The 15,863-nt window shown below is 40.4% G+C and overlaps 1 protein-coding gene across 2 annotated transcripts in view; it reads right to left on the bottom strand.

Annotated features, from left to right (window-relative positions):
• Nucleotides 1-15,863, bottom strand: part of LOC101884074 (synaptic vesicle glycoprotein 2C-like) — a 128,031-nt gene that overhangs the window by 69,090 nt on the left and 43,078 nt on the right. For both annotated transcript variants that reach the window (XM_073935687.1, XM_073935688.1), the window contains exon 3: nt 5,424-5,604. In XM_073935687.1, the coding sequence (XP_073791788.1) occupies nt 5,424-5,604 (181 nt within the window). The remainder of the gene's footprint in view (nt 1-5,423; nt 5,605-15,863) is intronic.

Genomic DNA, 15,863 nt, shown 5'->3' with positions numbered 1-15,863 from the left:
TTCTGCTTTGTCCAGGCCCGGATTGGCTAATCGGGAGCACCGGGAGAATTCCCGGTGGGCCGGTCCGTTTTTTGGCCGTGAGGGCTGGTGTCCCTAGCTGCTTGCACTCTTAGCAGTTGCACTTTTTTCATTTATTTATTTATTTGACCATAGCCACACTATTTTTATTCATTATTTTGCCGCAGACCCAAACTTTTTATTTATTTTCTCGCAGCCCCGTGAGCAAAATGCAGCCCGCAGGTTAATGATGTAACTAAGTTATCATTCCACCCCAAACAGCGGCACCTTAGTGAATATTAATTAATATTAATGAACATTACACCTGCTCAATGAAAATCAGATGATTCACTACATTAATAAATCTGACGTAACTTGATCAGAAATCTAAAAAGGGGAGAAAAAGAGTAGACATCAATAGCAGCAGATGACAGTGCAATACTTATTTTATATACCGAACTCATCACCCTAACTGTGCCGTCTTGGTCTAGTGGTTAGTAAGTTGCGTTAACATGCTGCCGACCCGAGTTTGATCCTCACCATGATAATTATTATTATTTATTTTTTTTCATTTTTAGTGTTAAGACATATAATACTGTTTGGGTTACTTATGTAGGGGTACATTTTGTGTGTGTGTGTGTGTGTGTGTGTGTGTGTGTGTGTGTGTGTGTGTGTGTGTGTGTGTGTGTGTGTGTGTGTGTGTGTGTGTGTGTGTGAGACGACCGTTACAAAGGACTGGATATCTATAAAGAATTAATCTTCTCATATTTATGAATAACATTTGAAGTTCTAAAGCAGCTGTGTCCTTGAAAAAGACGTGTTAGTGTCATTAGAAACTGAATTGAAAATAACGTTATTTTAATATAGTCAGTCGTCGATTGAGGTGGGCCAGTCTAATGCCGAGTTCAGACTGCATGATTTTCAAAGTAGTCGTGTCACGGATGTTTTCACACTGCATGACTATCTGGGCTTGCGTTTCGTCGCTGCTTTGTTTACACTGCAAGATGGATCGGCGACAGGGACTTTCACATTGCATGACTTTACTATAGGAAGAATCGCCGACAACTTCGTCCAAACTACGTCTCACAGCCAAAAACATGTAATATATCTTTTGTTATTAACTACATAATGAGAAAGAAGCCTTTAATGGGGTTGAACATGTACATGTTTGCTCACCTGGGTTTAAAGGGAATTAGCCATTTCTCCTCAACATTGATAATAAACTAATTTCTTTCTGTATGAAACGTCAAACAGACACGGTTGCTCCTGAGTCCTGTCAAACCTTCACTAGTTTTTCCTCCATTTCGTGGGTCCAAATAAACCGAAAATGAGCACTTTTATTTTTTCCCCTAGCCTCCCGCTGGCTTGCAGCAGGTTTACACACACGCACACACAAGTGAATGCTGCTCTCTCATTGGCTGTAGGCGATCGCTGATGTTATTTTCAGTCAAAACTCAATTCACACGGCATGATTTGAATCGCCGACAGCTCCAGATATTCAGCACGCCAAATATCTTGCAGGCATCGGCGACTCATCGGCGATTCTCTCAGATCGCGTCTTTGATCGTTCATACTGTGTGATTGTCACTCACGTGCACGAGCAGCGATTTGCCTGTGATTTCAGGCATTTGTCGGCGATTTCTCAAAACCTGTCGGCGAGCCAAAATCAGGGCTAAAATCACGCAGTCTGAACTAGGCATTAGGCTTGAAACTCCAGAGCAAAAAAGGAGTCCCACTTCGGCCCTGGCTTTGTCCCTGTTTTATCAGGTGTTACCACCGTGGAATGAACCGCCACTTACTTGACAGTGGTTTTTATATTTCAGGTGGTTTGTGTAATGTGTTTTATGTTTGGAAAAATAATCTCTAGTTGCATCTTTAGTGATTTTCAGCTAATTACACTGTCTTGTCTCAATAGTTGGATTTAGAGGTTTTTGCATAAAAAGCAGACGCTGGTTTTGACGCAAAAGAAAATCTACCTTGTTAAAAACCAAAGAATTGTCTAAAGTGACATTTATGAAAAAAAAGGCATTTTATTTACCAGCTAATAACCTTTTTATTACATATAAAATGAAACTTCTGAACCTAATCAGAGGAGCCTGATAGAAAATGCTCATTTACAAGAGGTCTGATGGATTTAGAGGGCTTTGCATCTGAACTCTTCATATGTCTTTCATTGTGTAGCATTAGTATTTGATATTATGTAAAAATATAAATAAAATATGAAATAAATAATAAATAAATAATATATAAAATATATTAATACTACTGGAAGATTTCAGAGTCGACAGAATTCGGTGCGCTATCCCTGTGTGACCTTTGACCCTATTTGTGTTTGTGTGATTGTGTGTGAGTCTATGTAAATGTGTCTACGAGTGTATGAGTCTTTCTGTTTGTGTATATGTGAGTATGTGTGTGTGTGTGTCTGTCTGCTTGTTTCTGTGTGTCTATGTGTCTGTCTGTGTGTCTATGTGTGTGTGTGGGGTTGCAGTGATTGTGCTGCAGCCCTGCTTGTCTCTGGAGTCTCTGCACTGCTGCAAGGACAGGAGACGACGCTGAAATTCAATTAGCAATAAAACCCTGCACTGTTCCCTACACGCGCTCACACACACACACACACACACACACACACACACACACACACACACACACACACACTTTCCTCTTTAAGTGATGGGTTTGTGCCAGCAGGTTAAAACAAATGCGACATTGCAGAAGTGCTTGACACACACACAGAGAGACAACTGGCCCATCTGACTGACTGTGTGTGTCATCATCTCAGTTTTAAAGCACACAAAGCAGTTGTGTATGTGTGTGCGCATGTGATTTGACCTGTGTGTGTGTGTGTGTGTGTATAATAATGAGTTTCTCAGAGAGAGAAAGAGTGTGCATGTGTGTCTGTCTGTTGCGTGTGTGTCTGTCTGTTTGTGTCTCTCTGTGTGTGAGAGAGTGTGTTTGAGTGTGTCTGTATGTGTGTAAGAGTAAGTATGTCTATCTTTGTGTATGAGAGTGTTCTTTGTGTGGGTCTACGTGTGTGTATCTTTCTGTGTCTGTATGTGTGTGTGTGTGTGTGTGTGTGCACGTGAGTATGTGTCTTTATGTTTTTGTGTGTGTGTGTGTGTGTGTGTGTGTGTGTGTCTATGTGTGCAGAAGTGCTTGAAGAGACGCACACAGATACAACCAGGCCATCTGACTGACTGTGTGTCATCATCTCAGTTTAAAGAACTCAAAGTGTGTGTGTGTGTGTGTGTGTGTGTGTGTGTGTGTGTGTGTGTGTGTGTGTGTGTGTGTGTGCAGAAGTGCTTGAAGAGACACTGTGTGTCATCATCTCAGTTTAAAAAACTCAAACTGTGTGTGTGTGTGTGTGTGTGTGTGTGTGTGCGTGTGTGTGTGTGTGTGTGTGTGATTCTGAGACAGACCACACAGAATTATATATTTCATTGAGTCTCTTGAGGGATACCACACACACTTCTGCACACTACCGGCTCTTCTGTAAGTCCCTTTAGATAAAAGCATCTGCTAAAAGCATAAATGAGCGTCTTCAGCATCAGAGCTTCCAGGGCCAGCGTGTCCTAGGATGGCAGAATAGTGAGGGTGGCGTCCGCGAACCCCCCAGTCCTCACTTTCAACCGCCACACCACCCTACTGTGTGACCCTAGTGATAACTACTATGTACAAAATATCATTACAATTTTGCAAAGTAAAAAAAAACACCCAAAAACATTTTATTTTAAGTAGCAATTCTCATTATTAAAGGGCACCTATGGTGAAAAATCTACTTTGGACAGACATATGTGTAAGTATAGTGTATAGACCGTCATATTGGGCTGATATAAACACACCCAATTTTTTTTTTCAATTTAACAACATAAAAACGGTGGACCAATTGGATCGGTTTTCAGACCAACCGCAACTTGACATAGCTGTGCGGTCCCCCCGCCCACCGAATTGATTGACAGCTTCCCGTAGCATGTCCCGGTAAGCAAGCTGAACTGCCGCTCTGCGAGGGAGCTGTCGCGGACGCCGGCCTCTCTATTCTGCCGCCCTAGGTGGCCGCCTAGGTCGCTTCTATGGACACGCTGGCACTGGGTAAAGTTCTTACTGTAGTATTTCTCACAAACGCTACGTGAGATCTTCTTCCTAAGTCTGTCTGTCTGTTGTCTGACGCAGCCAGGGGAGGAGATTAAGGCACGCAGAAAGGTACGTAGAAACGGTGGGCAGGGCGGACTATCCTTAAAGCCTGGTTTATACTTCTGCGTCAAGTGACCGGCGTAACCCACGGCACATGCAACGCGCGCAGCTGTGCATTTATACTTCTGCGCGCTGTCTCTGTTGGTCTGCATTAACACTTCTGAAACGCTAGTTGGGAGTAAGGTGTAAATTTTCCTCTGTGTCGAGTTTCTTCACTGCTGTTTTGCTTTTCCTGAACACTTCCGGGCTGTACAAGTGGCTCAAACTCACTCATTTTGAGGCAGGAACCGGCTGACGTGCAACAACTTTAACTATGAGGTAAACACAAAACAAAACTTTCCATCCGGAGCTCCTTAACGGGACTCCACACTTGTAAACAATCGCTCCACCGGGCTCGCACAATTCGCCCGGCTCTCGGTCCCGCCCAGACTCGTCAGCGCTACCAAGCCGACCAATCACAGAGGTTGCGCTATGCGTCGTTGCAACGTGTAGTTACATTTTTTTGAGAGGTGCACATCAACGACGCCGACGGCCACGGCGTAGGGCTATGCGTCAACGCCGCAGCATACACATGCGCTTGACGCAGAAGTATAAATCAGCTTTAAGGCCCAGTACGACTAAACAGCCCCCTGGTGGAAAACTGTTTAAAAAGGATCTTGTAAAAGGTATAATGAAAAATCCGATGGGTGTTTTGAGCTGAAACTTTACAGACACATTCTGGAGACGCAAAACACTTATATTAAATCTGAAAAAAGGGGTAACCTAGGTGCCCTTTAACTAGTGATTTTTACCTGCCTACTATTAAGATATCTGCTGTGTTTATTAGTATTCATAAAGTACATATTCTGCATGATCTTATTTTAGATATCTAATACCTCAACCCAACTACTACCTTGATAACTATTAATAAGCAGCAAATTAAGCTTTTTTTGAGGCAAAAGTCACAGCTAATGGTTTCTTAATAGTGATAATTGTACCTTAAATTGAAGCCTAACCAAAATACTTTATAATTAGACTGTAGAAAATCCAGTCTAAACAACCCCCCACCCCCCCACCCCCTGTTTCTTCCAGCCCCCCCTGCCATCTCACGAGACATTGACTATGTCAAAATCCACCACAGAGTGAAGTGAAAGTGTAGCGGGAAGAAAAAGTTTTACATTTCAAAAAAATTTCAATATGGCTTCCAAACCATCATCAGCAAAGTAAAGATGATGATGGACTGCGTTATCTGAACTCACCCGAATCCCGAGAGCATCCTGCAGAAGAGGAAGGTGCTGTATCCCTGAACGAAGGACGACAGGAAGGCGAAGAATCCATTGACTGACATACAGACCAGCAGACACTGACGGCGGCCCACTTTATCTGACAGACCACCCCAGAAAAACGCCCCCACCATCATCCCCAGATACACCACACTGCCTGCAGACACACAAAAGAGAAATGGGACTTTAACATCAGTGAAATTCCATACAAACGTCAAACAAGAGAAAAAAAAAGTTTCCACCAAAATAGCAAAACTCTTTGTTCATTGTTTGTTTAGGCTTGTACTGTACTGCAAAAACACTCATAAATGTCTCAGTCAATGTCTTCAAACTATTATATCTGATTTAAGTCACACAAGTGCCAATTTCACATCTGTCACATCCATAACAGAGGGATGTCACATCCATAACCAAGCCTTTCCCTTATAAATGCAAAAATATTAATGTAATGTGTATTTATATAGCGCATTTATTGTGTATGGCCATACACTCAAAGTGCTTGACAATCATGAGGGGGGTCTCTCCACACCACCACCAGTGTGCAGCATCCACTTGGATGATGCGACGACAGCCACAGGACAACAGCGCCAGTGCGCTCACCACACACCAGCTATTGGTGGAATGGAGAGACAGTGATAGAGCCAATTCGGTGGAGAGGGGATGATTGGGAGGCCATGATCGTAAGGGCCGATAGAGGGACTTTGGCCAGGACACCAGGGTTACACCCCTGCTCTTTCACGAGAAGTGCCATGGCACTTTTAATGACCACAGAGAGTCAGGACCTCGGTTTAACGTCTCATCCGAAAGACGTTAAACAATCAAATGAAATCAAGGATTTATTATACTATAGAGAGCTGACTCTTCTCCTTTTGATGGGCATTATTTCTTTTGGGTTGTGCAGTTTAATCAATGCTGGCTTGTAGGCAGGGCTGGAGCAAGCTGAACTGCCGCTCTAGGCAGAGGACGATCACGCCGCCCTCAACCCCAATGCGAAAACAAAAGTGACCGGTTATGAAAAGGAAGTGAGGTGTCGCGGACCTCTATTCTGCCGCCCTATGCGCAGATATAACTGAGGGTGCTGAGGGTGGGAGGGAGGTGTCGCGGACGCTGCCCTCTCTATTCTGTCCCCTTATGCACGGATATAACTGAGGACGTGCGGGTGCTGATGGAGTTGTCGCTGACACCGCCCTCTCTATTCTGTCGCCTATGCGCGAATATATCTGAGGTGAGTGAGGGAGGTGTCGCGGACATAACTGAGGACCCGCCTAGGTTGCCTCTGTGGACACGCCGGCCCTGCTTGTAGGGTTGAGGGGCCCTAGGCTCTGGTGGGTGGGGGAGGGGGGTATGGGGTGCTGGGTCACGTAATAGACAGACGTAACCGAGGGCGTGGGTGTTGAGGCAGGTGTCGCGGACGGCGTTCTTTCTATTCTGCCGCACTAGGCGCGGATATAACTTAGGCCGGGGTGGGGGGGGGGTGCTGGGGGGGCTTGGTGGGGGATCTATTCTCTCTGCTGTGGTGGTCATGGAGGAGTGCATGAGACCCCAGTGACAGAAGGGCCAGCCTGTACACCAGCCGGTGACCTCTTTCACTGGGAGCTCCTACGTGATGGACATCCAGCGTTCTCCAGCGCCTTGACTGCAGCTCTGCACAAGACCTTTGGCCATAGGAGAAATGGTCATGCTCAGGGTTTTTCAAAGTCTAAGACAGTGGGCCTCCCTTTTGACACAACTTATCCATTGGCGCCCCCACACACACACACGCGCACACACACACACGCGCACACACACACACACACACACACACACATATATATATACATACACAGTATATATAAAGACACAGACAGATGTCAGACTGTTAACTCACTTTTATCATCATTTGCATGAAAGTGCAATTATTTACAGAGTAATAAGTATTTTAATATAACGTTTTTAAAACTAGGATGATGGTTCAATATGAATAGAACAGATCCAAGAACTGTCCATCCCAGTCAAAACAGTTGAAGTTTAGCGAGTCTCATGCTGTCATTAGCCAAAATATCTTGACAAACCACACATAAAGGTGGTGGTTCATCAGCTGGTCCTGTCCACGTAAATCCTAAACTCAAATACTGATCATCATATCGTCGTCTTTTGGGTTTAAGCCCTGAACTTGAAGGCTTTTGTGGCGAGGGGGCGTGGCCGAGCGCCGTGGGAACGGAGTAAGGCCACCACGTAAGTAGATACACCTGCGGTGCGCACTTACCTCGCATCCCACGGAAGGAGCTCTGGATCATAAAAGGAGGAATGAGGGCAGAGGAAGCCGAGAAAGGACCGGGCCCGGACATATTTTACTTTTGCTTTCAGTTTGACGGCAGTCTCCGTGAGGAGCTGCCGTCCGTTTATTTTGGTTTAGACGGCAGCCTCCGTGAGGAGCTGCCGTCACTGTTATTAATAAATCATTTTAAAACTGCGACGGTTCTCCGCCTCCTTCTTTCCGGCGACCAAAGGGCCGTGAACTTCATTAGAGCTTTGAATCGGGGGGGTCTCAGAAACCGACCCATTGTATTAGCAGGCATATACCTGTATTGGCGGGCTTGACAAACAGAAGCGAATTCACAGCTATGGCCTTCTGGGTAAAAAAAGGTTTTCTTATATTTGAAGTATTATTTTTTTTGCTTTGTTTAATTAAAACGTTTAAATATAATAAAAAATACATATAATAATTAAACTTAATAATTATATTTTATTATATTATATTTTTTCCCGCACCTCCCCTGACATGCTCTGGCGCCCCCCAGGGGAGGCGCGCCTCACACTTTGAAAACCCCTGGTCTAGCTCAACTGAGCCTGATTTCTCTCAAGTTTCTTTTCCTTCACTATTTTTATTATCTGGCTAAGGCATAAAACAAAAAAATGTTCATCCAGTTAAATAGAGTTGGACCGACATCTCTCATAATTCAGATGAGTAGCCCAATCTGTCTGTCAGCAAATACAGATTTGCGCGCGCGATCGGTAAAAACTTGCTAAATCAAAACTTTTTAAAAACCTGAATCAATATTGGAGTTACCTTTGCACGCTGGAGAAAGGATGACAATAGCTGAGGGATTTCTCTTAGACGGGTAATGTTCTGTTTTAAAACCGTTTTAGCTTCACGCAAAGCTGATGTAACGTTAGATGTAGTTGTTACAAACGGGTTATATCTTCACAGAAGTGTTGTTCAGCCACTAAAATCTTCCGATGAAAGATTGATAAGACTATTCTCAGTTTCATCAAATTTTACAGCATCTATAATGTAGATTTTAATTACCGTAGTTTAACAACAAAACACAAGTAAATATTCCGCCTAGTCTCTCCCTATCTTGTTTACCATGCAACTCTAAATATTCACTCTGAAATAGCATGTCAGTTTGGCTTTCTCGCCGCCGGACAAGCACTAGTCGCTTTAAACACATGAGAGAGGGTTCTTTTGCTGTGCTCGTATTTAAGGAGGCGTGGCTCTAGACGGCAGGGGAGGGACTGTGATTCAGAGATTTATGCTAAGCTGTTAGCATGGTGGAAAATCACCTACTGCACCTTTAAATAACTCGTTAACAGTGTAACTAACGCAATAAATAAGAACTAAGGGCAGGATTATTGATGTGCAAAGAAAATCTAATCTGGTGTAAATCCCTCTTGCTCTTTGGCTGTTGCGGTCAGTGTGAGTGAAAAAAAGGACAGATCATCACTCATTCTGTCCATACACACACACACACACGTGCAATAAATCCACACACTCAGGATCTGCTCATAAAAATGCTAATTTATGTTGTAGTGTATAAGTGAAGCCAGTTAGGTGTGCACGATCTCCACCAATGGACACACAGAAATGCATCTCCTTCTATCTTTCAGCGCTACATTCTTCTCTATATGAGCAGTGTGCGTGTGTGTGTTATCTTCTCCTGCAGACGTGACGGGCCGCCGTGGTCATCCATTACCGTCTGACAGCTCTGAACACTGCAGCTCGCTAACGCTTTGTAGTGCTTTATACCACAGTCAGCAAAAGAGCCGCGCTCACAAACTGAATGAATATTATTAGAAATAAATGCACAGCTTGTGCACCACAAATACCGTCTGAATTATTAATGACGCCATTCATTTGTAAGACTTTATAGGGGCACTGATTGAAAAACTCCCTGGAGTATATGAAATAAAAACCCCGGAGCATTACTGGGGGGTTATTGCAAGAATTAGTTATTACAAGAACTAGTAAACTGAAATGAGTATCAGTAAGCTTACTGTATGATTTAAAGGTTAAATATATGAAAAATTATAAAAACAATTATAAATATAGCTGCAAGCAGCAATTAAGGGGCCAAACACTTTTGGCCAAAAGGTGGCGCTGCTCCAGAAGTTTTTGAGTACTTTCAGGGCATGGGGTTGAAGATGCATACCATGTTTTCTAATGATAAGTGAATATGTTGGTAAAATATAGCAGTTTAGGCCAAAAATCGAAATTCATGACGGTAAATGACGTCATAGGGTGCGTTTGAATCGGACTGAGCCAGGGAATCAGAGAAAAAAGTAATTTTGATTGTGGTCCATTTAAAAGTTATGATGATAAACATACATGAACGTTTGGACAAGTGGTGTCGCTAGACAGTTTGATTTTGAGACTTCATGTTTGGACTGATTAATGTTAAGACTGTCCTCTATCATTGTGCCAGATGCATACCATGTTTTGTAATGATATGTGAATATGTTGGGGAAAATATAGCATTTTTGGGCAAAGATCGAAATGGGTGACGCCCAAAATGGCTGACCTGTAAAAATCAGACATCATTCGACTCGATATGCTCTGCCGAATGTAATGAGACCCGTTTTATGAGTTTCGGACGAAAGGTTGAGACGTTATAAGCCAAAAATCAAGTTTTTTGTATCTCCGGACCACTAGGGGGAAGTGCGCCAAAACTCCGGATATAACCTCAGACCCTAGTTGTTATAACACACACCAAGTTTGGTGTGAATCGGGGAATGCGTTACGGAGATATCGCCTCAAGTCCATTTTCGCAAGTTCTTTGTTAAATTTGATCGCAAGTTAAACAAAAACGGTTGGTCTAATCAACTTGAATTCCATAACTTTTGGTTGGCATGGTTTGTAGATCATGTGATTCAATTTTGGTGAAAATCAGAGAAAGGGCCTTGGACGAGTTCGATCAAATAGGTTTTTTCGAAAAATTTAAAATAGCGTGAAAAAATTCATGACGGAAAATGACGCCCATTCGGTTCATAAGTTATCATGATAAACGTACGTAAAAGTTTGGACAAGTGGTGGCGCTAGAGAGTTTGATTTTGAGACTTCATTTTTGGTCTGATTAATGTTAATACTGTCCTCTATCATTGTGCCAAATTATACAACTTTCCCGCATACACCTATATGGGCTGCCATTCAAATCTGGCGGAAGAAACGGAAGAAGAAGAAGAAGAAGGAAGAATAATAATAATAATAGGAACGCTAACGGATCCAATAGGTGCCTACGCACCTACGGTGCTTGGCCCCTAAAAATAAGAGAAATGTGTTGAATATCATATTTAATCATGTTAAATATTAAATATGGGACATTCTACCAGAGACGTACAGAAATAAAAACATAAATACAGTGAATAAAAAGTATTTCATCCCAAAAATATCTAAAATGGACTGATGGTTGATTTCTGTGAGCTGTTGGGTCTCAGATGTTTGTTTTTTAATTAAAAGCACTTTACTAATGTACAAACCCCTGTCATTGTCCTTGTCCTCAGCTCAAATGAACCTACCCTGTTATGCTAAAAACTGTTATTTAAAAAAACAAATATTTAAAAATAGCAAGTTTAAGCTGTCATCGATCACATCAATGATTAAAAACATGAAATTATAAATTATTTCTACAAATAAATTCTACAATTATGTAATATAAATAAATGTACAATTGTCCCCATGCTTCTGGAGACATAGATTGATGGAGAAGCTGGCAGTCATGCAGTCAATCATTGAGTTGTATGATTTTATGTTTGTTTTGTATGATTTTTTGAGGACGGCAAGCCTAAAGGTCAGACCCTGTCACATTTTATAAGTGAAAATGTATGTTTCGAGTAGAATGTAAATAAGTAAATAAATAAATATATATAAAATAAGTATATTTAAAATAAGTATATTATATTTAAATATGTTATATTTAAATAAGTATATTATATATATTTAAATAAGTATATTATATATATATATATATATATATATATATATATATATATATATATATATATATATATATATATATATATATATAAAAAGTAAAAATAAGTATATTATATTTAAATATGTTATGTTTAAATAAGTATATTATAAATATTTATTTATTCTTTTATATTCACATATATTTATTTACTTATTTTTTTGTCAATCAAACATCACCAGAAACGGCTATATATATATATATATATATATATGATTGGCTGATGTCCGTGATATATTTAAGTAATATCAGCACCTGTACAGCCTCTTTACCCTTTATGTATTACTCCGCCCACATACAGCCAGCAAAAAAGCAGACACTCCATATCTAAAGTTTAAAAGATTCTTGCTGTTTAACTGTCAGCTTATCATTTGAATCCAACGTGGAAGAAAGTAGTTCCTCATACAAAAGGGTTTTTGAGACTCTCCATGTTTGATTTTGTTTTTATATACACAATTATGCTGTCAAACTGTTGTATAAACGCAATATCACACTCGTAGCAGTGCGATATGGCTGTACATCGACACTGGTGGGGGCACTAAGGCCTGATATACAGCTGCTACTCGTGTGATATTGCTCATATATATATATATATATATATATATATATATATATATATATATATATATATATATATATATATATATATATATATATATATATATATATATATACATACATATATATATATATATACATACATATATATATATATATACATACATATATATATACATATATATATATATATATATATATATATATATATATATATATATATATATATATATACACACACATATATATACATGTCTTTCTAAACATTGAATAAAAAAAAAATATTTACAAATAAATATATATATAAATAAGATACATATTATGTAAATATATGTAAATATGTAAACATTTTATTATTTTCCTATTTCAGCACATGTGTGCTTTTATACATAAATACACACAGTACACACACACACACACACACACACACATATATATATATATAAATATATATATATATATATATATATATATATATACATATATATATATATATATATATATATATATATATATATATATATATATATATATATATATATATATATATATATATATATATATATATGCAATTGTATTGCACAAATATTTTTTTTTTATCTTGGATATGATAAACAACACTGCTTTCAACACAAAACCTGATATGTTTCTTCTTAATATTCTTCTTAATATCTTAAAATAAGTTGTTAAAAAAATATTTGAGAATTTTCTTAAGAAATGAACAAATCCAGCCCCCTGATTTGCTTCACCAATCAGAGAGCAGATCAGGAAAATAGTGGGCGGGGCAGATATCCTTTATGTTCAAATGACAGAAGTCTAATTTAACATGATTACACAGCACTGAAACATTACACTAAAACACACACACAGAGGGAGAGAGAGATCTGTCATTTTCAGCGTTGACATGTGATCTGCTTGTTCAGTCGTCAGTATATCTGCTGCTGGTGTGTCGTGAGTGTCAACATGAAGCATGAGACTTGTAAAACACACAGCAGAAAAACCGGATATGTCGTCTGTGCTGATACACATCATGACATTATCACTGCAGGAGACTGAAGACTACAGGAGAGCAGGGTGGAAAAGTTCACTATATAAGAAAAGAATGAACAAACACCTGTGTACAACACACACATAAATTATTCACATCATTGAAGACAAAAATAGTACCAAAATAAGCTCAAAATCAACTTAATTATACTATATTACATGACTAAGCAAACAATATATATATATTTTTTTAAAAGAATACCATATTTTGTCCATCCAATCTGGCAACATTGTCAGTTTTACAGTAGCAGGGCTAATTCCTTTTACAGTACAAAAGCATTACCGCAACTTCTTTCTTTTTATGGTAAAATGCACTCTACTGCATTTTAATTTCACAGTATTTACAATACAATTCTTGAAAAGTGCTTACCCTGGCAGAACAAAACCTTTATTTTTACTGATAACTAATTAATTTAATAAATTTCAAACAATTGACAAGATTTGCACAACAATATTTGTATTATTCATTGTTGTTATATCAGTTTTAAACGATTTACGATAGTAAATTTCCTTCATCGATCTGTTTTATACACATTTTGTGATACAAGTTGTTAAAGGGTCATGACATCCCCCACTTTCAGTTCAGGTCTACCTCAGAATTTTCTCGTGCAGATGGTCGTCATGGTGTTTAGCCTCCTTGTTAGAGTAACCGACTCCCATGCGGAAGATCGCCGGTTCAATCCCAGCAAGAAGCGGGTTGGGTGGTGTAGAACCGGCAGGGTTGCATTGGTGCCGTGACCCGGATGGGAGTAAAGGCTGATTTATACTTCTGCGTCAAACACCGGCGTATGCTACGGCGCTGACGCATAGCCCTTCGCCATGGCCATCGCCGTCACTGATGTGCACCTCTCAAAAAATGTAACTACACGTCGCAACGACGCGTAGCGTAAGCTCTGTGATTGGTCGGCTTGGTAGCGCTGACGAGTCTGGGCGGGACCGAGAGCCGTGCGAATGGCGCGACGCCGCACGAGCGATTGTTTACAAGTGTGGAGACCCGTGAAGGAGCTCCGGATGGAAAGTTTTGTTCTGTGTTTACCTCATAGTTAAAGTTGTTGCACGTCCGCCGGTTCCTGCCTCAAAATGAGCGAGTTTAAGCCACTTGTACATCCCGGAAGTGTTCAGGAAATGCAAAAAAGTAGCGAAGAAACTCGACACAGAGGAACATTTACACCTCACTGCCAACTAGCGTTTCGGAAGTGTTAATGGAGACCGACAGAGACAGAGCGCAGAAGTATAAATGCACAGCCACGCGCATTGCCTGCGCCGTGGGTTACGCCGGTCACCTGACGCAGAAGTATAAATCAGACTTAAGGTATAGGGGGGTGAGTTTAACGGAGGCCAGCTAGTAGGTGCCGTGCAGCTAAACCTCACTCTTCTGACCTCTAAAGGTGCTCTAGCGACAGACACTAGAGGTCATTGTCTTTAGCCTCCTTATTAGAGCAGCCGACTCTTATGCGGAAGGTCGCCGGTTCGATCCCAGCTCGGAGCAGGCTGGGTGGTGTAGGACCGGCAGGGTTACACATACACAGTGCTACAGTTTAGCATCTTTACATTGGCTTTAGTCTTGACTAGTGCAGTTGAATGACACTTGTCCTGGGAGCACTGTACAAAAATGGCAGCAATCTTGAAGCATGCTCAGGGTCTGTATGCGATATCTAGTGTATATATATCTATGATCTTCAACTACAGTAGCAGTACTTGATTACTTTAATTACAGTAAAATAATGCAAATTCCTAATATGCAGTAAGGTACTATAAAAGAAAATCAAAATTACCCACAATGCAGTGCACATTACAGTAGTGAACTACAGAATGTATAGACCATTTCAATGTGGCGATATGATTGGCCCGTGAACATTTCCTGCTTGTTATCAAACCATTTCATAACTGTAACAAGAGGCAATTTAATCATAACTTAATAATAAAACAGATATCATAACATTATTTATCAATATGTAGCTCTTTTTGGATTTTCGGAAGCTGTAGAAATAAATAAATGTAAAACAGGAAATACCTTAGAACTATTGTTTTTGTTTACATCCCTCAAAATGGTCTATATGGTACTATATTGGGCATTTTTGCAGTAAATAACTGTAAAATTTCGGCAGGGTCTAACAGTGTATCTGTAATATGTGCACACACATGCACACGCACACGCACACACACGCATATGGTCATGCACATTTCAGCTGGAGCTATACAACATCTGATGCTGCTGATACTGCAGTGCGAAGGGCTGGAGAGAGACGGAGGGCAGTAAAGCGTGAAATCAGAAAGTGTCGGGCACATTACAGGACGCCTCTGAGGGGTCTTTCGGGAGCCTCAGAGTTCATTCTGCTCATCTCTCCATCACTTCATATATCTAACACAGCCCATGTGATCAGCAGCTAATGACCCCGCTGAATTACACACGTCACTTTCACTGTGCCCTTCTTCCCTTCTTACACTTATAAACACTGTCCTGTTTTTAAGCTTCCTAATTTTGGAGTCTCCTAAAATAGGTCTGCATCCATCCAAGGTTAAAAAATACACTAATTTTCTCTTAATATCTACTGCTGCATCAGCTCTTTTCTCTCAGCGT

The sequence above is a fragment of the Danio rerio genome, chromosome 21 (genome assembly GCF_049306965.1).
Source record: "Danio rerio strain Tuebingen ecotype United States chromosome 21, GRCz12tu, whole genome shotgun sequence".
In the NCBI taxonomy this organism is placed as follows: domain Eukaryota; kingdom Metazoa; phylum Chordata; class Actinopteri; order Cypriniformes; family Danionidae; genus Danio; species Danio rerio.
This window is presented reverse-complemented; position numbering and strand designations above follow the sequence as displayed.